The sequence below is a fragment of the Corapipo altera genome, unplaced genomic scaffold, assembly GCF_003945725.1.
Source record: "Corapipo altera isolate COAL_440 unplaced genomic scaffold, ASM394572v1 61286, whole genome shotgun sequence".
Lineage (NCBI taxonomy): Eukaryota > Metazoa > Chordata > Aves > Passeriformes > Pipridae > Corapipo > Corapipo altera.
This window is the reverse complement of record NW_020884907.1, coordinates 6,368,011-6,392,860: the sequence shown is the minus strand read 5'-3', so window position 1 is coordinate 6,392,860 and position 24,850 is coordinate 6,368,011. Positions and strand designations below refer to the sequence as shown.

Genomic DNA, 24,850 nt, shown 5'->3' with positions numbered 1-24,850 from the left:
TCAGCATGATATGTCAGTAATATGATGCCTTGCAAGATTCTGTGGTTTTATAACTTAGTGCTTATTTATCACAGTCCTGCCTCAAAGTTGTCTTCATGTTTTCCTTTCTTATCTTTTCCCATTTACTCTGCCACTTCCTTCTTGTATTTCCTGCTGATTATCAAGGCTTTTGCCTCTGTACAAAGCTATGTGCATTGCTAGAGTCTGGGTTTGGTTTTTTCCCCTTGCAGTATCTACTTTTTGATCCTCCTGGTCAAAGTTGCATTCTTGAGACTCTACTTTTTTAATGACTCTAAAAGCCTTGTTTGCAGTCATGTTTGTGAATATTACTAAGGCAGTCTTTGTCTGGGGTACCTGTATGAACTGTTGCTTTTCTTACTTTGGTCTAGACCATCCCTTGGCTGTTAAATGCTCAGCATTTCCATTTACCTCTATAGAGCCCAGGCCTGGGCTCAACAGCAGTACAGGGACATAATCTGCTTTGCCTTTCTGCCTTTTTGTTGAACCCATTGTTCATTCTCTGTAACATTATGCCCAAGATGTGCAGCTGTAAACGTGCTTAAAAGGAACATAGTGGGAGGGACTGATTAGGTACCAAATGTCATTGCCTCATTTCAGGAAAAAAAATTCTAGAGAACTCCTGGAATTTCTTCTTCTCCTACTGGAGCTTCTTCATAGTTCAGTAATTTCACTTGGTGAATGTTTAAGTTAAGAATTGATATTAGGTACATGTTGCAATAAAATAGCCTTTGAATCTGATTACTATTTGTGGTAGAGAACTATGTTGTGCAGTATGTATGCTAACTTGCAAATTTCATGTTTCAGCAAATACTTTTTCTTTATTTACTTGTGTATATCTATTTACCTGATGGAAATTTGATTGTATACTGGCCCATCAAGCTTTCAGAATTTAATTTTGCATTCATTCACACAGGAGTGTGGGATTAAATGTTCACATTAGTGAGTTGTGACATTATTGTGACTATATTTTGTATGTTCAGTGTGACACTTAGGGACATGTGAACTTGCAGTGCTGTGTTAAGAGTTGGACTCAATGATCTTAAAGGTCACTTCCAACTAAACAATTCTGATTCATTGCTGAAAAATAGTAACTGTTTTAAATTGTGGGTAAAAGTTTTATCTGTGTTCTGGCCCAGCCTGATGTCCAGTTTCTAGGATTTTTTTATACTACAGTTGATTGATTCTTATTATTTTCTTGGATTTGTTTGTTAACAAATTGATCAGTAGAGTCAACTGTTTCCCCTGTGCTTTCATCTTGCTCTAAATTTTGCATAACTTAAAGCAGGAAAAGGGACCTCACCCTTTTGCTTTTTTGCCTTATTTATAGTACGTTGGTTTTTATTATTATCATCTTCTTATAATAGTGTGAGTTTTAATGCTGTGGAGGAAGGCAGAAAAATCTTGTCTCTGCTGCAGTTTGAAAAAAGTAATACCCTTGCTGTTCAAAATGCATAGTGCAAAATGTGTTAATCTTAAGTGTCTAATAAGTTCAATAAGGTTGAATTTAACCTACATGTCACATTAAGGTTTTTTTAGGCATTGCCTTCAACACATCAACTATCAGATATAAAAATAGCTTTTTTTTCAACAACTAAAACTATTTTTTTTGGCAGCAGTTTTAACTCTCAAGCTTTCTTAATTCTGACTGTATTTTGAATAGCGTTCTCTAGAGTGTTTTCTTAAGTGTTGTTATATGCTCTTTCTCATTACAGGCGCCTCCACCTCAATAAGAAAGCCACAGACAAACAGCCGTATAGCAAGCTTCCTGGTGTTTCACTTCTAAAGCCTTTAAAAGGTGTGGATCCTAACCTGATCAACAACTTGGAAACCTTCTTTGAACTGGATTATCCAAAAGTATGTATATTATTTAGTGTCTTTGTCCCCTTCCATGCCTCAAAAAGTCATATGATAAGCTTGGGTGAGAACTATGCAACTTCATTATGTCTGGGATTGTTATTCCTTCTGCAGCAAATGTATAGTTATACATTTTATATGATGCAAACAAAACTTACTCATTTTTGAAAAGCTGTCTGCTGAGGAACACGTCCAAGGCTTAGGGATGAAACATATTCTACACTTCATTAAGATTTGCTTAGTCATTATCCCCATAGTGTGGTGTTTATAGATTGAAAGATTTCATACTGCTATAAAAGATCATTTTAGAGGCAAGACATCCTCCTCAGTTGACTACTTCTCTATAGCAGATCCTCCAAAAGAGAACTCCTAACTGATAGCCTTTTTGATGGTTCTTGCTGATGGCACATCTAATGAAGAATTGCTCAGTGATGAGGTAGTACACCTCACCAGTTGTTGGTAGATAGGAGAGTCTCCAAGCCACTTACTGTTGTTGGGAAGCAAATAGTTGTTAAAAGTGTGCATTGACTGTTAAACACTCTTTGAATTTGTAATATACATGATAAGTGTGTCAGATGCTTTCCTTGCTCTAGGGAGCTTACAACTTAAAAGACAAATCTATCAATGCTTGCTGCATCATTCAGTATTTGACGTATGCTCCTGTGGGTGGGAAAAGAAATACACTTTCTGCTGTGTATCTGCTGATTTCTGAAATTTGAAATTTAGTTTTAATAAAAAACTCCTCTTTTCTCAATTCTTCTCAAAACTGCATCTGACACTGCTGCTGCAGTTGTAAAAGGTTTGTGTAAACTGTATTGTAAGTTTCCTTTTTGTATTCTGAGTGAGAGCTTTAAACTTAAACTAAGTAGGTAGGGTAAAACAAACAAAAATCCCCATCATTTGGAACTTATTAAAAGTTGGGTAGTTTTTCTGTAATGAAGCTTGGGGACCTTTTGAAAAGGTTCAGGCATGAATCTATTAATCCTTTCAACTCCACAAAGTGCGATAAAGTGTGGCCAAGCACTTTTTAAAACATACTTAAGGCATACTGTGTATGCTGTATGCTAATATTGCAAACAATGCAAAGAACCTTCAGCAATATCTTAAGCTATTTTATGACCATAATGAGCATCAAAACATTATGCAGCTGAAACATTTGACATCAAATAAAACTTACTTCAGAACTCAAAAAAACAGTTATGCTGGATCTTGCTTTATGAGAGATAGTCTCGATCCATAATTCTGATAATATATGGATAGCAATCTTAAAATGTTGCTACTCTACAAATATCTGAATTTCAGATAACAATAGTGACAATCATATTTTTCTCAAGGAGAGTGAAAATACATGTGTGAATGCTTCAGTTTACTGGGGCACAGATTATATAGTACAAGCAAGATCCCCAAACTGTTTGCAAACACTTTCATAGTTATTGTGCAGAAGTACTTCTTTTAAGAGATTGACCAAAAAAATTAGAACAACAGTATTGCCTGGTATTCAAAGTTCAGCTGTCCAGGGAGAAATTATTATGAAAATTTAAGATTAAACTTTTTCCGGTGAAGGTGAACTCAACCTACAGTGATACCAGTTTTCTTTTGTGATACTCCATGTGTGAAATAGCTTTGTCTTGAATAGAATCTGGTAGTCTTTAGCTATTGTATGTATTGTAATTGTCACAGAAGTCTCTCTATTCATATTAAGTAAAGCTGATGGTAATGTTTATGTGGATAAGCATCTTTGGATTCCTTTTGCTTTTATCATACATTTTGTAGTTCTTTACTTTGTTACTGCATACAAAGGCCATTTACTGTGATTTTTTTTTTTCTGTTTTCAAATATTAGAGTCTGAAAAGTGGTTTTTTTTTTTTATTTCTGGTTGAATTTCTTGGAGAACATGGCTATAGAACTGCTATTGCTACTGTGGATTGAAGACTAATTATTTAATTACTAGGCAAAATAGTTTTATTTTACAAATTTAATTTGATGATCAATAAAGGACTAATTTCTTCAGTTATTTCTATGGTGTTCATGCTGCCGAGATTGTTCTGTTGTGATAGAAGGACCTGTCTGTGCAATGATACAGGTCTTTTACTCTTTAAATTCTGTTTTCCATCCTGATAAGATGGTAGGAATCAAACACTGTTTCCTCTTTGGCCAAACTGGCTTTGAGTTTGCATTCTGAGAGGTAGAGATGTGTTTGTCTGATAGTTTGTAGTGCTAGTGTAGTTAAAACAAGTCTTGACTCCCATTTAGTGGTTAATTTAAATTTCCACAATATTCTGAATGCAGTTAGAGTAGTTGGGTGTTTTATATATGGCAATACCATTTTTTTAATTGAAAGTATGTATGTATGTATTTAACATAATATCTTCTTTTGTATGAAATACTTCTTACTGAATAAGAACATCAGAAATTGTCATCACAGAGCCCACAGGCAGCTTTCGAAGTTCAGGTTACTTTTTGCTCAAGTAGTTGAGGGAAAATAAAGTCCAATTAAGTGATAGAATAGTATAAAGGAGAATAAGGACTGTTTCGATCATTAGTTGGAACTCTTATTTACAGCAGCTACTGAAAGATGTGGTCCAAGAAAATTGTTTCTTGTTGTGATTGAATTTTTCAGTCTTGGGCTGTGAAAGTGGCTTCTGGGTATCTTGACCAGAAATTTGCATTTGCTGTATTTTATTATCTGTATTAGAGCTCTAATAGCTTCTAATAATTCAGCAATTTTAACAGGGAAAAAAAAGTCGTATCAGGTTAGAAGTATTCAAGGAATTTGCTGTTAATGCAGAAACAGAAGTACCTTTGTCAAAGCATTCAGAGCAGCCTCAATGTTGAGTGATTCTTAAAATGCTATTTCTTCACATGCCCTCTGTAGCTCATGTAACAAGCATGGAGCTTGATTGCTGACACAGCTACAGTTTTCCCTTACCTCTTGTTGTTCTTTCAACCATTACTTTGTTAATGAGGAATATACAGATGCATATACATGTTCCTGAGCTTAGCTTTGTTATACAATTAGTTGCACATATGTACTTATACTGGTCTCTGTGGGTTGTCTCCCAACTCTATTCTGCCTGTGTATCTGCAAAGTTAAGGAATGGAAGATGTAGTTCAGAGACATGCAGTCAAAGTGTATCACAGCCTCATTCCTTTAATATTTTGAGTGCTGTAATTTCACTGAATATAATATTGGATTTAAGATTCATATGTGAACAAAAATGGAAGTGGAAACAAAAATGTTACGTTGTATACCAGAATGTGTTATTTCATTACTAATAGAAACCCTCTGATAACAGAGAAGGTCATGTTCTCCAGTAGAAAAGTTTGAGATACAGCCTGGGTTCTTTTTTCTCAAGTGCATTAAAAAATACTCATTTAGCTGTAAAACAGCCTCTTTGGTTTTAATTTTATAACAGCACTTTTATTTTTTTTTTGTTTGCTACTCTATTAAACTTTATTCGTAGACCGTATGGATATTAGCTGTATGTACATAAATATATATGTGAGTGTATACATTTTTTTTTTTACTAGTATGAAGTACTACTCTGTGTACAAGATCATGATGACCCTGCTATTGATGTGTGCAAAAAGCTCCTTGGCAAATACCCAAATGTTGATGCTAGACTGTTTATAGGTAAGCAGTGCAACTTGAAGGTGGGACTCTTGTCAAATGTTAGGTAATCAACTAAATATACAGTATTCTAAAATTAGTAGATATCTTGTTCAGCTCGTGTTTATTCTGTAGCTTAATTACCAGTTTGAGGTAAAAAGTATGTTTGTAGTCACAGTCTGTGTCATCAGTTCAAGAAAACTTTAGGAAGAATAATTTATTTAACCCCTACATTTTTTCCTTCTAATTTTAAAATAGCAGTTTAAATTCTGTCTTTGCACTGAACTAAATGTGCAGGAAGTGACTTTGAATTGTGGCTGTATTTGAGCTTGAGGTCCTGCAACAAGACTTTTTCCTCTGATTAGACTGTAGGGCTCGTTCTTTGCTTTTTATTTGAATTAGTGGAGGGAGGGTATATTAGAACAAGGTAGTCAAATGTTGTTGGGTTTTTTCTCTGGTATGAAGCAAACTGGACCATGTCTGTCAGCTGGATGCAAAAGAGTGTGTCTGTCTTTATTCTGCTCCTTTTTCATTTTTCTGCTAAAATTATTGTAGAGTATAAGGGTCATAATCATAGTCTTAAGAAATAAGAGATGGATAGTAGTTACCTTACAAAATGTTGTAATAAGCTTTGTAGTTTTACTGTCCTTTTAATTGCAATAATCTTGTTACCCCTCCATTTTGAGGAAGCCTTTGAATATTTTTTCCCTTTTATTTCCCCAGTTATAGTAAGATCTAAAATATAGGCATGAAGGTATACTGAAAATGTAAATCCTTTGCATAAAAATGGAATTTAAGAATCGATGGGTAAACATTTACTTTTCAGTTAGTATATCGAAATAATTTTGGTACTGTGTCTGAATTCCAAAAAACCCTTTACATTATTTGTGAATGGTGTTTGTATTTTTTAGGTGGCAAGAAGGTTGGCATCAACCCCAAGATTAACAACTTAATGCCTGGCTATGAAGTTGCCAAATATGATCTTATATGGATTTGTGATAGTGGAATCAGAGGTAGGTGTGTGTTGTAATGTTCTGACTCTTAAGTTGCACTTACTCACTGTAGGTAAGCAGTTATTGGAGACTATTTTTACTGAGAATATAAGTAGAAATTAAAGTTTAAAGTCTGGAAAAAATAGTTTTATGGTATAAAAAGGGGTTAATCTCTAATTAAAGGTGAAAATACCTTTAAAAATACTGTTCAAATTGTTTCCATTGTACTTATTGTTGATCATAGTAATTATGTTAATCACTAATATTATTATTTTTCTACCACTTTATTCTTGCAAAATACTGTGCATCAGAGTACATATGCTCTTGATACTGGTAATAAATTTAGAATTGGTGTCTCTCCACAGTAGTCTACTAGTGATAGAATTACTCCATGAACCGTCTTTCTTTCATTTGTCATTTAGTAACGCCAGACACACTGACAGATATGGCCAATCAAATGACTGAAAAAGTAGGCTTGGTCCATGGGCTTCCCTATGTTGCAGACAGACAAGGTTTTGCTGCTACTCTTGAACAGGTGAGTAAAATGTTCTGGGGGAGGGTTTGCTGTTTCCTTTTTTTTTTCTTGCAAAACCTTGCTGACTGAAAGCTATACTGTGCCCCTTGTACCTTTTGAGTGAAGAAATATTTATTTTCAGTTGCAGTCACACTGTAAACTATCTAGGATAACTTCTAAATGCTCCAAAATTCCTCTGTGGTGCTCTGAACATTGATTCAGTATTTAAGTTTACAATACAAACAATAAAGATTATAGGATGAAAATTATGGATTTGATTTTCAAAATTATTAAAACCAAAGAACACTTTCCAGTGCCTAGTCAGAAAGCACAATTTTGATGTCTGAAAAGGCACACAGAAGTGGCCATGATAAGTCAAAGTCCGGCTTGTACAGTATCTTATTTCCAGCAGGGTTTACAAGCAGAGTCTTTGAGAAGAGTAGAACAAAAGCAAGGCTTATATCCTGTTTTCCAATAATACTGTCATAACTTTCTGCAACCTTCAGCTGAGAGACTTCCTGAGCAGGAAGCAGACTTGCATATTTACTAATCCTTAGTATATTAATATTCTAGTAAGAACAGATTTCTTGTACAATCATTTCCACTGTTTCTTGCAGTCCATACAAATTTTGAATGTCTGTAACTTTACCAGGAAATTCAATAGATCTATTACAGGATCCACAGGATCTTGTTCACTCTGACCCTTACTCTTCTGTAGTGCTATTTCATGTCTCCTAATACTTGTGTAACAGAGAGTGAGAAGTTGATTCCTATCCACCATCTTCATATAACTCATTCTGTCCTATTCTCTCTTCTTTTTCAGTAAGTTCTCATTTGTAGAACAAAGAGGTTGAGTTTTCTCGTTTCTTTCTTGTATCTCAAGGCATGTAATTTAATCAGCTATTATTGTGAGCTGGCGTGTATTAAGGCATTTTGTCTCCAAAGCTAATTGATGGGAATCAAAGACAGAAATGTGAGAGATGAAAATGCAGTGATATTCAGTACTCCATCACTGCAGGGAGTGAGGGATGCTCAGTGATTTGTTTCTTTTTTTTTTTCCTTTGTTTTTTTCTTTTAACAGTACAAAGTCTGAATTTCCTCTTACAAGAGAAAAGCAGAGAGGTATAGCACAAGTTTCTTAGTACTGCTCGTTGCTAAAGCAAGAATATGGTTATTTGTTAAAGCAGGAATTACAACTCCTGCTTCTATATTCCTGGGAGAGCTTTTTGCTTCCAGATCCAGTATACTGCAAGATGAGCATGCCTTTTCTTGAATGAGTTACTGTAAGACCAGTGTGAAGGCAGTCTATACTAAGAATAGTAGCAAGAGGTGCTAGCACTCGTTCCCACTGTTGTTTCGTAGGACACTCTTAAGTTACTGAATCTTGTAAAAAGACTTGCTGTTGTAGTTTAAACCCAACTGGAAATCAAGCACCACGCAACCACTCACTCAACCCACGCCTTGTCACCCTCACCCTAGTGGAATGGAGATGAGAATCAAAGACTTGTAGATTGAGATAAGAACAGTTTAATAATTGAAAATAAAGTAAAATACAGCAATAACTGTAAATTATAATAATAACAAGAATGAAAATAAAAAAGGAAAAACAACTGATGCCCAGCACAGTTGCTCACCACCCACTGACCCACGCCAGACCCCCCTTCACGAACCCAGATTGGCCCCTCTCCTGGCTAACTCCTCCCAGGTTATACACTGGGCATGACATTCTATGGTGTGAAATATCCCTTTGGTCAGTTCAGGGTGCCTGTCCCAGCTGTGCTCCCTCCTGGTTTCTTCTGTGTACCTCCACACTGGCAGAGCATGACACAAGAAAACTAAAGAGTCCTTCACTTAGCATAAACATGACTTAGAAAAAAACCCAAAACATCAGTATATTATCAACACCAGTCTCATTCTGAGTCCAAACCACAGCACTGTAGCAGCTACTGAAAAGAAATTAATTCTACCCTAGCTGAATCACAAATTGAATGTTTTCACTATTGCTGTTTGCAAGTATGCTAAGTAAATGAATTTCCCCTGCTTCTGTAGAACCATATAGTAAGTTTCTAAGAACATGTATGCAGTAATGGAGTTAATTTTCACAAGAGGAAGGAGAGAACCTGTCTGTTGGCTATCACCAGATAATATAATAATACTAGTGATTAGTCCACTGCTTCCTGTTTTTTTAATATGTATATATTCCCTGAGAACAACCTCAGTCAATTAGAAATGAAATACCAAATGAAGTGTAGTAGTTCAGTATGTAAATTTAAAACCTGCTTATAGATTTGTAAAAACACAGCCAATAACACTAATCGATTTCTCAGATATGATGATACACTAGAATGTAGAAAATTCTTAGAATGGTAGTAAAGATCTTTCCAAATACGCTTTCATAATTGGCCACATCCAGCACTTTTATCCTCCAGATGTGTTCAGAGCAAAAGTTGTCAATGAGTAGCACTCAGATATACGGAGCTTTAAATGCTTATTTTTGTTTTGGCAGGTTTATTTTGGAACTTCCCATCCAAGGTCATATATTTCAGCCAACTTAACTGGCTTTAAGTGTGTAACAGGAATGTCATGCTTGATGAGAAAGGATGTCTTGGACCAAGCTGGAGGACTGATAGCTTTTGCACAGTATATTGCTGAAGATTATTTTATGGCCAAAGCTATAGCTGACCGGTAAGATGACTCTGAACTAAGCTTGTTGCTTTAAATGCAGTTTAAATTTTTTTTTTTTTTTTTTTTAAGTGGTGCATATTGTAAGTGGAGGTATTCAGGTTAGTTTCACTTATCTATATCAAACATGTTAATAATATGTGCTTTATTCTGTCAGTATAGTCTTTTAGAAATAAGTAAGCCATGTCATTGTCAATTCCTTTAGAGAAAAGTTTTTGAGAACTTGGTTTAAGTATTTGGTTTTTTTCCAGTGAAGAGTCTTGATATAATACACTATTTTTTTGCCTATAGCCATTGTAATAATATGGCACAAATGCCAAAGAAACTTTTCAAGACTAATAGAATTCTTGTGTGTTTGTTATCTAATTGGTTTTTGCATTTCTAATTTGCACATTTTTATAATAACTAATTCCTTTTTCAGGGGCTGGAAATTTGCAATGGCCACACAAGTTGCAATGCAAAACTCTGGTTCATATTCTATTTCTCAGTTTCAGTCCAGAATGATCAGGTAATCTTTACTTCTTTTAATACCCATCCCTGTCATGTGCTTCTGATGGGAATGAGCTGGTAATGAGAGGAAATACATTTTCCAAGCTAATTTGATCTAATGCCCAGTATACTAAAGTTCAATGTACAGCTCTTTCTTAGTGCTGGGAGAGAGGCACTAACTTTGAACAGCAGTATGACTAACACAAGTATTAAAAAAAAATAAAAATAAAACCTCCGAACCCTCAGTACCTTTTAAATGCTATCTGCGGTATCTTTGGAAGGGAGATTTTTTTAGAGTGTTTTATTTTGAGGTGTAAATTAAATAAGGTTAAAGTTTTCAGAAAATACCATGATGGCTCATTTTATGAGGTGGGGGAGGAGGGCATAATGCATAATGCAAAGTCAGAACTGGTTTTTTTTTATCTTTCCTAGGTGGGCCAAACTACGAATTAATATGTTGCCTGCCACAATAATTTGTGAGCCAATCTCAGAGTGCTTTGTTGCCAGTCTAGTTATTGGATGGGCAGCTCATCATGTGTTTAGATGGGATATAATGGTATTTTTCATGTGTCACTGCTTGGCCTGGTTTATATTTGACTACATTCAACTAAAAGGTGTTCAGGTATGTAAATTCATTTTCTTTGGAGGTTATTAAAGTTACTATTGCCATCTACTTTCGAAAAAAGCTAAGACTAATTACAGTAATAAAATAATTCTCTTGACATCAAGGAAATTACAGGTCAAATCCTGTTACTTCTCAGTCTTCCATCTTCATTTATAGTAGCATGGAAAGGAGCAAGTGTGCTTGGTTGCCATTTGGTATTCTATATTCACTTGCCTCTGAAAGAGCGTAGGCTCTGAAAGTTTGTCCATCTGTCCCCTTAATCTTCATGTTTCCAGTCTGCTCTACCTAGGCATATTCAGAAATTTTAAGCTCTTTTAACAGTACAAGAACAGCAGCTTTGTGAGATTGTCACAAAGTGTTATTTGTATTGAGGTGTATATGTACTCTTAAGTACATTTTTCACTCTATTGTGGCAATAATGGATCTAGAGGACAGCTGTAGCCTACTTGTAAAAATAAAATCTTCCCATTACTAGGAGTGAGGCTTTGCAAAAACTTTTATTATAGAAAGATGTCACAAATCAGAACACCATTTATTCTCCTAATGCTGGAGGAACTATTTAGACTATTTTCTGTTGTGACCATATGCCATACAAATCAAATCTATAATTACTTGTGTATGCAAACTTATCAAACAGTTATCATACTGTAAAATATTATTTCAGTAGTCTTAGCACATGGTGGAAATAATAAAGTTAAGGCTTGTGTTGATTCTGTAGGACTCCAGGAGGTCTAAAAGTCATTTTCTGATTACTCTTTTCATCATGAGCAGCATGGAAAAGGTCACTATGCCTACTCGTCCTCTTCTGAAGCCTCCTTAATTTCAAGCTCTACATGTAGCTGGAAGTTCTCAAAGGAGCAGAAAATATCAAGATGCTATTAGCCTTGTTTCTTAGTCTTACATTTCCTATGCAGTAGGCTGAAGACTTTATTTGAGTTTCATTCCTCTGGGAACATACAGGAATGGGCTGCATAGATGCTGGAGTCTGTGGCAAAAACCTGGTGTCTCTGCCTGAACGCAGTTTTATAAGCTTAAGAGCTTATAAAAGTTTCAAAAACGTGCAGTTGCCACACTTTTCATTGCCTTTTGCTCTATGTATAGGTCTCTTATTTTTTTTCTTTTTTTCAAACTTTCTGGGTCATTCTACCATGCTCTTGAGCATGTAACTGTGTCTTGAACAAGAAAATATTCTTGGCTTTTAAAGAAAACTGCTATTGATATATTAATCTGCATAGTAAACTTTAGAAGAGATTTATCTGTAACAAATACTTTAAATTACTTTAAAGTTTCTCTTGAATAATCAGTATGTTTAAATACTTTTTTGTTTTATATTTCTAGGGTGGTGCTCTCTGTTTTTCAAAACTTGATTATGCAGTAGCTTGGTTCATCAGAGAATCCATGACAATTTATATTTTCCTATCTGCTTTGTGGGACCCCACTATTAGCTGGAGGACAGGACGCTACAGATTACGTTGTGGAGGCACTGCAGAAGAAATTCTTGACGTATAGCCACACATTTGTAACTGTGAATGTCAAAAAGAGAAGGGGGAAAGAAAAGTATTATAAATTGTTTATATACTTTTAAGAAAATCTACCTTCATTAGTTTTATTACTTGTACGTTTGGTATCTGTTCTTTAATTTATTTTTGCATGGCACTTGCATCTGTGAAAATACATCTGTAGTCTTGGCCAAATGGTACCTTGCTCCTCTGTACAAATAGAAATGGAGAGAATTGGTCCTGACATCTTTCTGTAAGAATGCTCTGCAGTAAACTTTTTTTTTTTTTAAAAAGTATCCTCCTGGATGTGAACAGCTTCTTACTCCTTGGTATGTTAGCCTAGCAAATCTAAGGTTCACATAGCTATTTTCCAGCTGGATTGCACAAGGCTGTACCTAGTAAAAGCACAGAGGTACAGCTGATTTTTGTTTTATCCCACTAAATTGAGCTAGTAATGGGACCTTGGGAAAGAAGCTCTGAAATGCTTTATGCCTACCTCTTGTAGTTGCTGCAGAACAGTATGAATAGAAAGGTAAAACTGCTTTGCAAAAACAAACTAAAGCTGGAGTCTTGTGTATATATGTCCTATATGTATATAGGAAATATTTTAATCATTGCAGTGAACCAAAAGTGGACTGTGTTTGATAGAGCTGGAAGGAATTACTGGTCAGGCGTGTATTGTGGGCATCTTTTGGCCAAGTCTGATCTGGTTCTGTCTTGAACCTTGTTAAGCACTGTGCTGTAACTAGCCAAGCAGATCCCCTCAATACTTCCATCCTTTTTTAAGGGGTATTTGTTTTTTCCCTGTGAGTGAATGCATTTATTGGGGGGAAAGGGTTGTGTGTGTGTTGGGGGGTGTGGGGGGACACATAATAGGGGATAGAAGGGAGCAGAAACATTTCAGAAACATTTCACACGTGAGCTATTTTCTTACACAATGTCTTAAGAATGTAATTTCATGATGCAGGTATTTACTATCTTTTTAAAGTGAACATACATACCTATACTAGTCATAATTAAGTATTCAATTGCAGTAGATATTGTGAATATATTAAAGGGCCGGGTGAGTTTGCTGTTACTGATTAAAATTGTAGTCTTAATTTAGATATCAAAACTAAGTCTACTCTTGGCTTTTTGCCTTCTACTGTTAGTCTAGCCTTTAAATTGGACTTCTGTATTCCAGTGGTATGACTAAAAGGACTAGATTATAATGCATGCCATGTTTTTCCCCCTCTCTGTTCCCTGTACCTTGGTTTTCAACCTCATTGTGAAACTTCCAGATTTGTGGTGAACTGGACTTGTTTTCTTCAAACACTTTTAAATTAAAAAAAACACAGTGAAGCTAGAGAAGAATGTTGCATAAGCCTTTTGTTTTCATAATTGTATTTATGCTGCTTTACTTTTCTTCATATGGAATAGTTTATTGTCACCATGAATGTGAGCTGCTAATTACAAGGTTATGTCAACAAAGCAGCTTTAAAAGTCGGAGGATGATGTGTAGCATATTAGCAATAATGACATGTATTTATAAAAATGAACTTTTTACCTTACTGAGCCAATCCCTTAGCCATCTTATGGTACACAAGTACAATATGTGTGTGTGTGTGTGTTGTAAAACATACTCTGGGCCAAGATGCTTTATCCACCTTAATATCTCTTTTGCCTTATGATAACATGAAACTCTTTTAAGGGGCATTTCTGTATGAACAAAGGCTTGTGATGCATGCTTCATTCTTTTCATGTGAATCAGGAAGAAGCGCTTTTCCTGAGGAAAGTTGCACACTGAAAGCTAGTCTAGTTGTGACCCACAAAAACATTCTTCTTTTGATATTGTTTTGACATAGTTGAATTTTGCTGACAATGTTTGTATCTTCATTTGTTTCATGAAGTTTGATGCCATTCATTGCACTGCTAAAGTGAAGCTTAGCTTGCTACTTAGCTTTATGCTGATTTCTATGCAGGCAGTGGAACAGAACCAAAAAAAAAAAAAGGCTGAACAGACTTCCTTTTAAAAAACCTGGGTGGGGATAATTGTTTAACAGGTGCTTTGGTATTAGTAGAGCCATCTTTGGCTATGAAAAACAAAGCTTCACTTAAGCAAATGGTTTCATTTGGGTATTTGATTGAAGAAATAGAAACCAGCACTGTCAAATGTTGTAGAAGATGCTGCAACAGTACTTCTAAAAGTTATAAACAGCTAATGTAAAGTTGTGTTGATCTACAGATGTGTAGAATACACCATGTTTATTTAAAATAATTGTCTTGTTTTTTCTTTTATTTAAAAATAAATTTTGAATACAATCTGTTTGGACTACAGGGTTTTTTTTCTTTTGTTCAATGATGCTGCAATGTGACAGCTTTAAGTATTTATGGTAGTTTTAATTGATTTCATTTCTAATTAGACTTCACAGCAACAAATATGTGTGTTTTGTTTTGAGGTTTTTTTACAGTTGTACCATCTCTTTTGAATTTTATATTTAGCTGAAATTAATTTACATGTGCCTAAATCTGATTTTGAGTACTTCTCTGTCTCTTGTAACTAGTCTGTCTAGATTAAGATTTTAGAGATACACATGGACATCTAGAAGTAGTATTGACCTTTTGCTTTCAGGTACACTACCAAGAAAGCACTTTGCACTTGCTTTGACATCTGACTTAGCTTTTTTTTTTTTTTTTGTCTCTTCCCTAGCCTTTATGAAGATTTTCATGTGAAACTTAATAAGAGACTGTGTTTATGACAGAGTTGTTGGAATCTTGGAGACATAGCATAAACGAACACCACTGGAATTAGTCAAAAACTATTTATAGAAACTTAAATGTTCTGTGTACATTTTGTGCTGAATGCATTTGCAACCACCAAACACAATGCCTAAATCCTCTTTCCTGAGTACTTCTGTTATTTTCCTGTCTGCTATTCAGTGATGTTGTCATTTTATTCTGTACTTTCAGTTGAAGTTTTTCCCACTTGAATTCCTTTTGCCACTCTCCTGTTTCCTTTTGCTGAGTGCTGACTACCTGCATTTCCTCTCTAGTCTGTTTTGTCATCTGGAAAAGCTTGTCTCTAATCATCTGTTTTCATATATCACTTCTGAAAGCTGTGTCATTCATCTTAAAGGCTTTTGTTTCTCACACCTAATTTCTGGCCATCTGATTTTAAGGTAGGTGTGAGCTCCAGCCCTTCTTGGGTTGAATTGGTCCTCCAACAACTGTGACACTGGCTGTTGAGGTTAAGAAAGCCTGAAATTTTGTACGGCAATACTTAGAGTTTTTACAGTTATACAAAGTGATTTCAGCTTATGTAGTGTCTATGCTTGTATAACTAATACTTAGAAGAGAGAGTGGCAGTGTATAGAATAGCAATAATTTCAAACTTAATCCAGCTTTTGGTTCTGAAAATGCATAAACTGAAGTTTTGAACTAATGGTCAGATTATACTGAATGGTCCACTACTTGGATATTCAGAGTGATTGCACAAGTTCACATAAGGCTCTTCTCAAAATAAACTAAATTCCATGACATAGGCAGCATTTATTTTTATAGAGCAGTTATCTGGGCAGATGAGAATTTCCCTCCACAAAGTCATCTCCAAGATTCTTACCTTAGTGTTGTAGAACTGCACTGTGATTGAAATCAGTGACTTGAGATATGCTTTTTAACAAAAAAAGCCCACCTGGAACAAACCACAATCCACCCACCATGGAACCCAAAGCCTTCTGCCTTTGTGCGTCCTGTAGGTCCTGAGTCTTTAAAGTTGGATTGCTTTAAATGTTGCATTGCACAAACCAATTTCCATTGCCAGCTCTCACAAAATGAGAATAAGCGATAATTCTTATGGTTAAATTCCCCACAATATGCTTTTGCTTGTTTGTCTTGTCCCTAGAATTTGAACCTTTCAATAAGCAAACAATTTAATGAAGTGCCTCAGACCAGTTTAGTCACTACCATGGATGAGTTAAAGATTCTAGTTACCTGTTTCATGTGAAAAGTTCCTGTTGACAACATCATGTTGCAAACCTTTTCTGAAAATGTTTCTTTCTTTGTAGCAATTTCTACTCTGTTTTCTATGATAAGACCTACCTGCAGATCAGTGTCCAGTTTTCCCTTCAAATCCATCTTGTTAAGCATAAGCAAACCATCCAGTCCTATGGATCCTAAGGCTTTAGGATCATATTCAGCTATAACCTTGCAAGCTTATGTCCAGAGTGCATCCCTTTCAAAGGCAGTTTTAAGTTAGTGTCTGGCAAATATTCTATGAAGAAGCCCTGCAGAGTGTATCTGAAAAGAAGATAACAATCCTTTTCAGGGGAAGGTGTTTGTGATGCCCATCTTCACACTTAGCTTAGGTAAAAATAACTAACTGGCTCATTCCTGTAAACTAAGAGACTGTGAAAAGTAAAGTGGTATTTCTGATGCTCTCCAGCACAGCTTTTGGAATGATTTATTTCTTGAATTCTCATCAGATCAAGAGTGGACTGCCGCTTATGTGCAGTTTTGCTTCTGGGGAGAATATGCTTCCTCTTTGTGATCTTAATCAGATCTAATAATTTTTGCCTAATTGTTGATGTGACTGCAGATACTCAATTAAGAGGTGCAAACCAGACAGCCTTGCACTGAAAGTTTGTGTATTGCTGCTTCTTTCTGTCTCATCCTTCCACACATTCCCCCAGCACTTTTCCCCTGTTGCAGACAGGAAGGAAGGGCCTCAGCCAAACCCATGTGCCAGCTGGAATTAATGGCCATTTTATATGCAACCAATTTGTGGATGAACGGGAGAGGTCAGGCTCATGTGCGTCTGCAGGAAGCCAGTAAGCTCAGTGAGAGCACAAAGCAGGAGCTGTCAAAAGAAATCTTTTCATTGGATTTTGGTATGGAGTGAGTTATTATTCTTGACTTTACATCCTCTGGACCTGTGTTAAAGTTAGATCTGCTTACAGTTGAAGCGAGCTCAAGTCAATATAAAGCTCTGCTGTACAATGAACAGCTTTTCCTCTTTTAAGGCTTGCCTGTTGCCTGGAAGTGTATTTTTACATGTTTAACACTACCTTATTTTTGTTGGCAATAGCTTTGTCCTATCTCTGATACCAAAATATTGGGGGAGGTGCTGAGACAACAGAAGGCCTGTAGAGTACACTGGTAAAATGCAGTAACACATTCAAAAGTGACCCCTTAACCCCCTGGAAATCAGAATACGTGAAGAAGCTATGGAGCCTTTGGGGGATTCTGTTGGTATATTTACTTTTTATTTCTCTATTGCATATACATACACTACATATATAAAGGTTTATCTGCATATGCTTTTATGTATGAACTTTTATATACACATGTACTGATGCCAAAATAAAACCTTGTAAGAAGCCTTAATTTGAGAAACCTGTTCTTTCTGTAGGTGGACAATGTAGGTAAAATAACGATTTTCTAGTGTAAAAAGCCAGCAGCTCAAAGTTAATTAAATCAGGAGCCCCAGTGTCTCATGTGTCCGGTTTCATTTCATCTCTCAGCAGAAAGACTCGAAAACTGTAATTTTTTTTCCTGGACTCTTTACTTATAAGCTTGAACAAGGTTTTATTTATCTAGACTTTTGGGTCTTCCACTGAGAGAGAATTCAGAGACTCTGCTTTCTTAGTTGGCAGCCCCCCAAATCTGAGCAAGACAAGGCACACATTTTTGTCACTTGCCTGCTTTCTGTTTGGTTTCATTGGCTTCTGCTCTTCCCTTTTGGGACAACTGTTTTGTCCCTGAGGGTCTTTATAAAAAGAGTTTTCCCAAGGAGAGAAACATGTGTGAAGGAGAAATAATAGAATGAGAAGTAGAACTGTAGTGAGTGCAGTGTTAAATATGCCTGTGACTAATGCTCCAGAGTGAAGTATGGGCAAATCTGGGCACTTTTGCAACACGATGGGTAATGAGAAAGGATAACAGATGCAAAACTTTAGAAATGTTTATAAAAGAGTTCTTGCTTAAAGAGAGATAGGAGACCTCTGAGATGTTCCTCAAGGCTAGATCTCTAGAGTAAGCCTTTTTCTGGGAATTTTTTTGGGCTTTCGGCAAGGTCTGTTGTTTAAGGGTTATGTCGTGTGACTGGAAAAGGAGGAAAGCAAGTGTCATGGTTTGAGATAGTCCCAAAATCCTAATTCCCTAGCTGCATCCCCCCTCCCACATCTCAACCCAATGTGAGATGGGTTTTTCCAGACAAAACACAACCAGACTCAGAATGGGGGAAAGGGAATATATTACAATGACTGTACAAATAAATACTATAACACATTATACACACGATCATAACTATCTCTACCATGACATATAGTATTTACAATGGATCAGATCTCTTCTCCCCTCCAAATAAAAGTCCAGGAGGGAAAGAAGGACAGATCCCTTCCAGTCTCTCAGGGCAGCAGCTTCTTCAGAGTAGCAGAAGCAGTCTATCTCTCTCTCTCATGCATGCAGCTGTTGCTGGATCTCTGCCAGCAACCATGAGGGAGGTATCCAAGCTCCTCTCGGCCCCTTGACGCAGGAAAAGGGGTCTTCCGTGGGCTTCGTAACCCCAGACAAGGCCGTTCCACCACGGTCATATCACGAGACACAGGGGGTCTTCGTGACGGTCTGGTATCTCCAGGAGATTCAAGCTCCTTGCAGGGCCTCTGTGCCCTACCTCAGGCTGCCACCTTGGCAGCAGTGCGAGGGGGGAGCCAAGGTCACCCCCTCTGCATTCCTCTCCGTCCCGGTCCAGCTTCCCAGGACGTTCTGAGCTTCTCAGCTCTTCTCTGCAGTGCATGTTCCACTTCAAGGCTCTTTCAAGTAAGAGTCCATCATCTTCCTCCTTTCCAGGAGGTCTCAAAGGAGTTTTGGGGGCTCTGGTATCAGTTCTTACCCGCAGAACTCTGTAACTCTGCTGCGGGCTCTCTTTTCCTCGGCTCTCCTTCCAGGAGTCTTCTCTGCGGTGCTGCATGTTGTTGCTGCTGCTCTTTCGGTTCAGGTCTTATCAGTTGGCTTTTAGCCATAACTTCTGGACGCTGCCACTGCTTCTGCTCTGTCTCTGCTCACTCACGATGGAAAACATCTCCCAGCTCACAACTACAGGCACCTACCCCAGCTTTATGCTGTTCCAGGTCCCTGCAGCTCCCCCGCTTGGGGCTGGGAGGCCTCAGAGGCTCCGAGGGGCTCAGAGCCCCTCTCCTCGTGGCTCCTACAACATGGCCACTTCTTCCTACCAACCCAAACTACAACTCTTCTCTTCCGGTGCTTGTGATATGTTTACATTTCTGCAGGAGCGCTCATTGGACAGGACTTCAAAACTTCCAGGGGTTTCCACCCCTTGGGGGTTACCACTTTTTAGCCTCTGGGGGAAAACAAGGTTCAAACCACTACAGCAAGCCAGCAGGGTTTGCAGCCCACCCTTCAGCTCAGTTGCAAGACATGACAATTTGCAGCTGTTGTCTCCTTGTTACAGACCATTCAGAGACCTTCTCATTTTGGCTTCCCGTGTCTTGAGGCATTCAGCTTCACTCCTGCAGATGACTTGCTGGATAAGGATGTCTTGTCACTATTGGACCATTGGCTGAGCAGGGAGGGAGCTCCAGCTGGAACAGTTATGTCTGGACCTTCCCCAAGTTTCAGAATATGTACAGCCACAGGCTTTATTTGAGTTGAGAATGTTAGCTCTTAAAATTGCTGATGGCATGGTATGGTGATGACCCTAGCATGAAGGTTCTGCACTGATTCTGCGGGATCTGGGGAGTCTCTTTGTGTAAAGCAGACAGTGTACCAAGGGGTGAGAAGAGGCCAGGCAGATGGTGGAAGGAATGTTGTTCTGTAAGTATAACACTGGTGATGTGGACTAGAGACCCTCTTACTAGAACAGCACAGGCTTAAAATGTTGGTGTGTTTCAGACATTCTCTTGCAATGATGACTGCATATGAATATAAAGTGTGTCTTGTCTGTGTGTAGACTTACACAAAAAATGGTCTTGTCATAACACGTCAGCAATATGCTAAGTCTGCTAGGAGTGAACAGTCGTATTTAACATTTGGTGTTATGTACATAAAAACAATCTTTGTGCAGCCAGAATACAACTGCATAATATTTTCATGCTTTGCCTGTCAAACAGATTGCTTTTGTATGCAGCAGGTGATGACTAAAAAGGTTATTTCATTTAGCTTAAAGACAGTTGAAATGAGCACCAGAAGTGAAATTTGTCATTTCCAGCCCTCTGTCCTATGATTAATAGAGAAGCTGGTACATTTCTGCCTCAGGCAGTCTGTTGCTGATAAACAGTGGGCCCATTCTTTATCATCATATAAAGTGATTAAACCAACTCCATATAGCAGGAAAGACTACACTTGTCGATATGATCTGTTTCAAGTCTGTTTTTTGCAGAGTCTCAGTGAAGTAGCCTAAGGCCAGCAGCAGATAGATATGGATATCAGAGGCCATGTATCCATAGGGTTGTTCAAAGTCAAAGTGCTACAGGTATCTCTGGGAAAATTGCCCTTCAAGTCCTTCAAATGCCTGTTTTACAGGACTATAGAAGCCAGTTTTCTGGCCACAGAATGATGCCATTTTGCACTGCAAGTAGGATTTCCTGCTGTTGTTTCAAGTCTAAGCACAGATCACACTCTAAAGCAAAGTATCTTAGAGACTAAAGGAAACCCTTTCTACTAAACCATTTCTTCCACCTCCAATACCCAGTAGCTTTCTCTGCTAAAAAAGCATCATGGAGTTCATCAAAATTATAGCTTCCAACATCATGCTGGTGTTTTTTTCACCTCTCTAGGCTGTGAATTGTTTTGAGCTTCTTGATCCCCAGGAAGTGGGAAGCTGTCATCATAAATAGACGGGACACAGTTTTCTTCCTTTTTCCTGGTGGGAGATGGCAAGTGTCTGAAGGGACTGAAGCTCTGCCATTTCAGTGCTCTGCATCCTGTTACCTTCATCTAGTTTGTGCTGTAGCCTCGTCTGATGTCTGCTGCATCTGTTACAGCCATTTGCTCCCATTGCAACACTGCAATCAGTGGAAAAATCAAGAGAAATTTACCATTTCCTCCCTGCTGTTAGCAATGCTGGACGAAATCAGGGAGTACTAAAGGGCACACTCAATTCCAGGCTGGTGAACCTTATCTCCATGTCTCACAGGGTGCAGAAGATGTGAGTCTGATACACTGATGCTTGGCAGTCCCTTTCTGTATTTGCTTAGCATTTATTCAGAGAGAAATAGGTTTTTGAAAAGTCTCGCTGTGGTGTTCCTGTGAAAAAACAGCCCTTGCTACCCATCTCCTAAACAATTTTTGTGTTACTGGGCCCTGGGCTTTTCTCCATACTTAGCTGAAACCTATTGTTTTGAGAGGAGAAAGGTGCATCACAACCCACTTGAGTTTGATCAGATTGAGTAAATTGCAGACATCCATTTTCCTTTTTTTCCCCTGCTGATGAATCCTTTTTTCCTGTATAGTCTGCTTAAGTTCTTTTGTGATGGGCTCACTTCACTTATTTACTATCTGTATGTCCTTTAGAAGTATTCTACAGATATCTAGGAGTCCATAGACAATGACTCAGAAGACACCAGTCTAAGAAAACTGAGTGACAAATACATTTCTACTCCCCACGAGAGAGGATCCATGCTACCACAGGGTAGAAATGAATATTGGATACTTTAGTGGAAGATAATCACTGCTGCTGCAAACAGCATCTAACAACCCACTGTGAGGATTCTTGTAGCACTGGGACTTCTTGACTTCTTGCTCCCTTGTCCATCCAAGAGTGAATGAGTGAGCTGCTATCAGGGAGCCACAGTGCAGTCCTCCCCACAAAGAATTAGGTGTTTACCTTGGATTCACAATGTAACTGAGATTGAAAGGGACCTCTGAAGACCTAGTCCAGGCCCCCTGCTCAAAGTAGGGTCAGCTAGAGTAGGTTGGTCAGGACTGCGTCCAGTTACGTTTTGAGCACACAGACAACAAACTCTCTGAGCAACCTGTTCAGCCACTCTCATAGCAGAAGTGCTTCTGGAAGTTCTCCTGTGTTTCAGTTTGTTCCTATTGTATCTGATCCTTTCACCGTGTACCGCTGAGAAAAGTCTGTCTCCATTTCCTTTACCCTCGTCAGGTATTCGGACACATGGATAAGATGCCCTTGAGCTTTCTCTTCTTCACACTGAGCAGTTCCAGCTCTCTCAGCTTCTCCTTTTATGTCAGATTCTTCAATTCCTTCATCATGGTTGTGGCATTTCCATGGGCTTGCTTAAGGTGTGACCTCACCAGTGCTAAGCAGCAGGGAAGGATCACAACCCTCAATCTACCGGCATCACTCCTTTCTGTGCAACCTAAGTCACCATCAGCCTTCTCTAAAGCAAGGGTACATTCCTCACATTCCCGAGTCAAGTTCAACTTGGTGTCCACCACGACCTTCAGATCTTTTTCTACCAAGCTGCTTTCCAGACAGTCAGCCCCCAGTCCCATGCCTCTGGCTGTTCCCCTCCAGATGCAGGACTTTGAACTACTCCTTGTTGAACTTCATTAAGTCCCTGTTGTTGGCCCATTTCTCCAGCCAGACCAGGTCCCTCTGGATAACAGTATGACCTCCTGACTGTCATAGGTACAACAGCACAGTGTAAAAATGGAGTGTGAATCTGAAATTATTTTACTTCAGTATAAATAGGGAAAAAAACTTTGAACCAAAAACAAAATATCTCCTTCTCAATATGAAATGGAAACAATGCAAACGGATTACTGATTGTAATAATTGGCTTTGACTGCTGGCTCCATCACTCATTCCTGAAATAACTGAGAGAGAAAAGAAAATAAATGAGTTTTGTAAATCCCTGGTATATGCATCTGGGCACAGATTCTGAGTGCCTTCATTGCATTTTGGATAAGAGTAGTCTTCTGGGAATCAACAAACTGTCCTTCACAGCAAACATTTCTCTTTACCCTGGTGCCCTCCCACCCAGTATCTCCGCCAGATTTCCTCCTTTACCTGCCCAATTTTTGCCCTACTGTCATCTTACCTCTAGGTTTCCCATTACCATTGTCTTACCGCTAGGTTTGCTCTCTCTCCTCTTGCTTTCCATTTCTTCCCTCACAGCCAAGTAGTACAGCTGCAGGCTGCTGCTCCCTCCCCAACAATGTGTTCATGGGAGAGAGTTGTGTTCCCTCATCTCTGTGCGTGATGCAGGGACTGACATTGCTCTCTCCACCTTTGCCCTTCTTCTCCATTTCCAGGAGGTACCAGTTCACATGGAAGCCAACCACGTGTACGTCATTCATGTGCACCCCTCCTGGAGGACTTGAATGTGGCAAGAACCTGCTCCTCACTGGGGGATAAATGCAAAGGTAGCCATGGTGCCCTGATGGCCACCATCATGCAGACCACCAGCTGGTCCGTCACACTGCTTCCATGCCTGGGGGTGTGGTGAGCAGTGGGAATGGGCAGCATGTATGGTGGGTTTCTGCTGGGTTTATGGTATGTCCAGCCTCTGTGCCAGAATCCACAGCTTAAAAACTAGTAAGGGTAGTTAGGGACTGCTGGACTGGGGTCCTGGATGATCTGGAGATGCTTTGGAGGAGTGAGGAAGGCAGTTTGGGGAATAAAACAGAGGATTCAGTGGCTGAATGTCTTCTGTCTTGCCTGGCTATCCTGGCATTCAGAAAGCCAGTGCAAAGAATTGCTGTATGTCTGGCACTTACCATATGTCCCTGAGGAGTGCACTTAGACGAACAAACATGCCTTCTGGTTCTCCAGCAGGCCGAGGCACTGGGTCTAGGCTTCTGAGCTCCACAGGACATTGAAAGTTGAAGACATGCCTTGAAGCACACCCTTCACAGCAGGAGTTTGAGCATCTGCCACTTTCAAGGCAGTTGGGCAGATGTTGTGGAAGTCAGACAGTTCCTGAATTCCCCTGCTTTATACCGGATGTAGTGATCGATAAACCCTTTGCAAAGCTGTTTCAGCAAACTAAAACCAGTTACAAAGTGGGAGAAGTAGTCAGGGTTGGGTTTGGGGACCTTTTAGAGCTGGATCTTTTTTTTTTTTTGTATGTTTCTTTGTTTCTTTATTGCTTTGGAGTTGGAAGAGCTCAGTGAAGGGTCTGGTGGCTGGTAAAGGGGGGTAACCTCAGTAGCCAACACCGCTACAGTGGGCCCACACCCTCAGACAGTGATGACTTTTAAGGTCTAGCCCAGATTTCAGTGCACATGCTGGGTTTTGGATGTTGGGCTAAGTGATTTGAGTTTTATGACTGGCTATTAAAGCCTGCAGTTTAGTCATAAAATATATTAAGCTGTGGGAAATTGAGTTGCATATTCCATTAGATTTAGCTTTAAGTTAACTAAGCAACATTAACCATGTGTATATTTTGCTTATATGCAATATATACACTTTCAAACTTAATTTATTGACCAATATTGACAACTAATTTGTATTCCTTAGGAGGATATATTTTAGATAAATAAATATAAAGCATGATTCTTTGTTTGTAAGCTTGTGTATGTAGATAGAAAAAAAGAAAATGTGCTGTTAATAAATCTCCTCCCCTTTATTTTCTATTAAATATATTACACTTTTATTTTAGG

At 38.3% G+C, this 24,850-nt stretch overlaps 1 protein-coding gene across 1 annotated transcript in view; it reads left to right on the top strand.

Annotated features, from left to right (window-relative positions):
- Positions 1-14,587, top strand: part of UGCG (UDP-glucose ceramide glucosyltransferase) — a 30,762-nt gene extending 16,175 nt beyond the window's left edge. Inside the window, exons 2-9 of the mRNA XM_027652614.1 lie at positions 1,734-1,875; positions 5,407-5,509; positions 6,397-6,498; positions 6,900-7,012; positions 9,498-9,676; positions 10,095-10,181; positions 10,595-10,784; positions 12,126-14,587. Coding sequence (XP_027508415.1) covers positions 1,734-1,875; positions 5,407-5,509; positions 6,397-6,498; positions 6,900-7,012; positions 9,498-9,676; positions 10,095-10,181; positions 10,595-10,784; positions 12,126-12,296 — 1,087 coding nt within the window. The 3' untranslated portion in view covers positions 12,297-14,587. The remainder of the gene's footprint in view (positions 1-1,733; positions 1,876-5,406; positions 5,510-6,396; positions 6,499-6,899; positions 7,013-9,497; positions 9,677-10,094; positions 10,182-10,594; positions 10,785-12,125) is intronic.
- Positions 14,588-24,850: the final 10,263 nt, after the last annotated feature.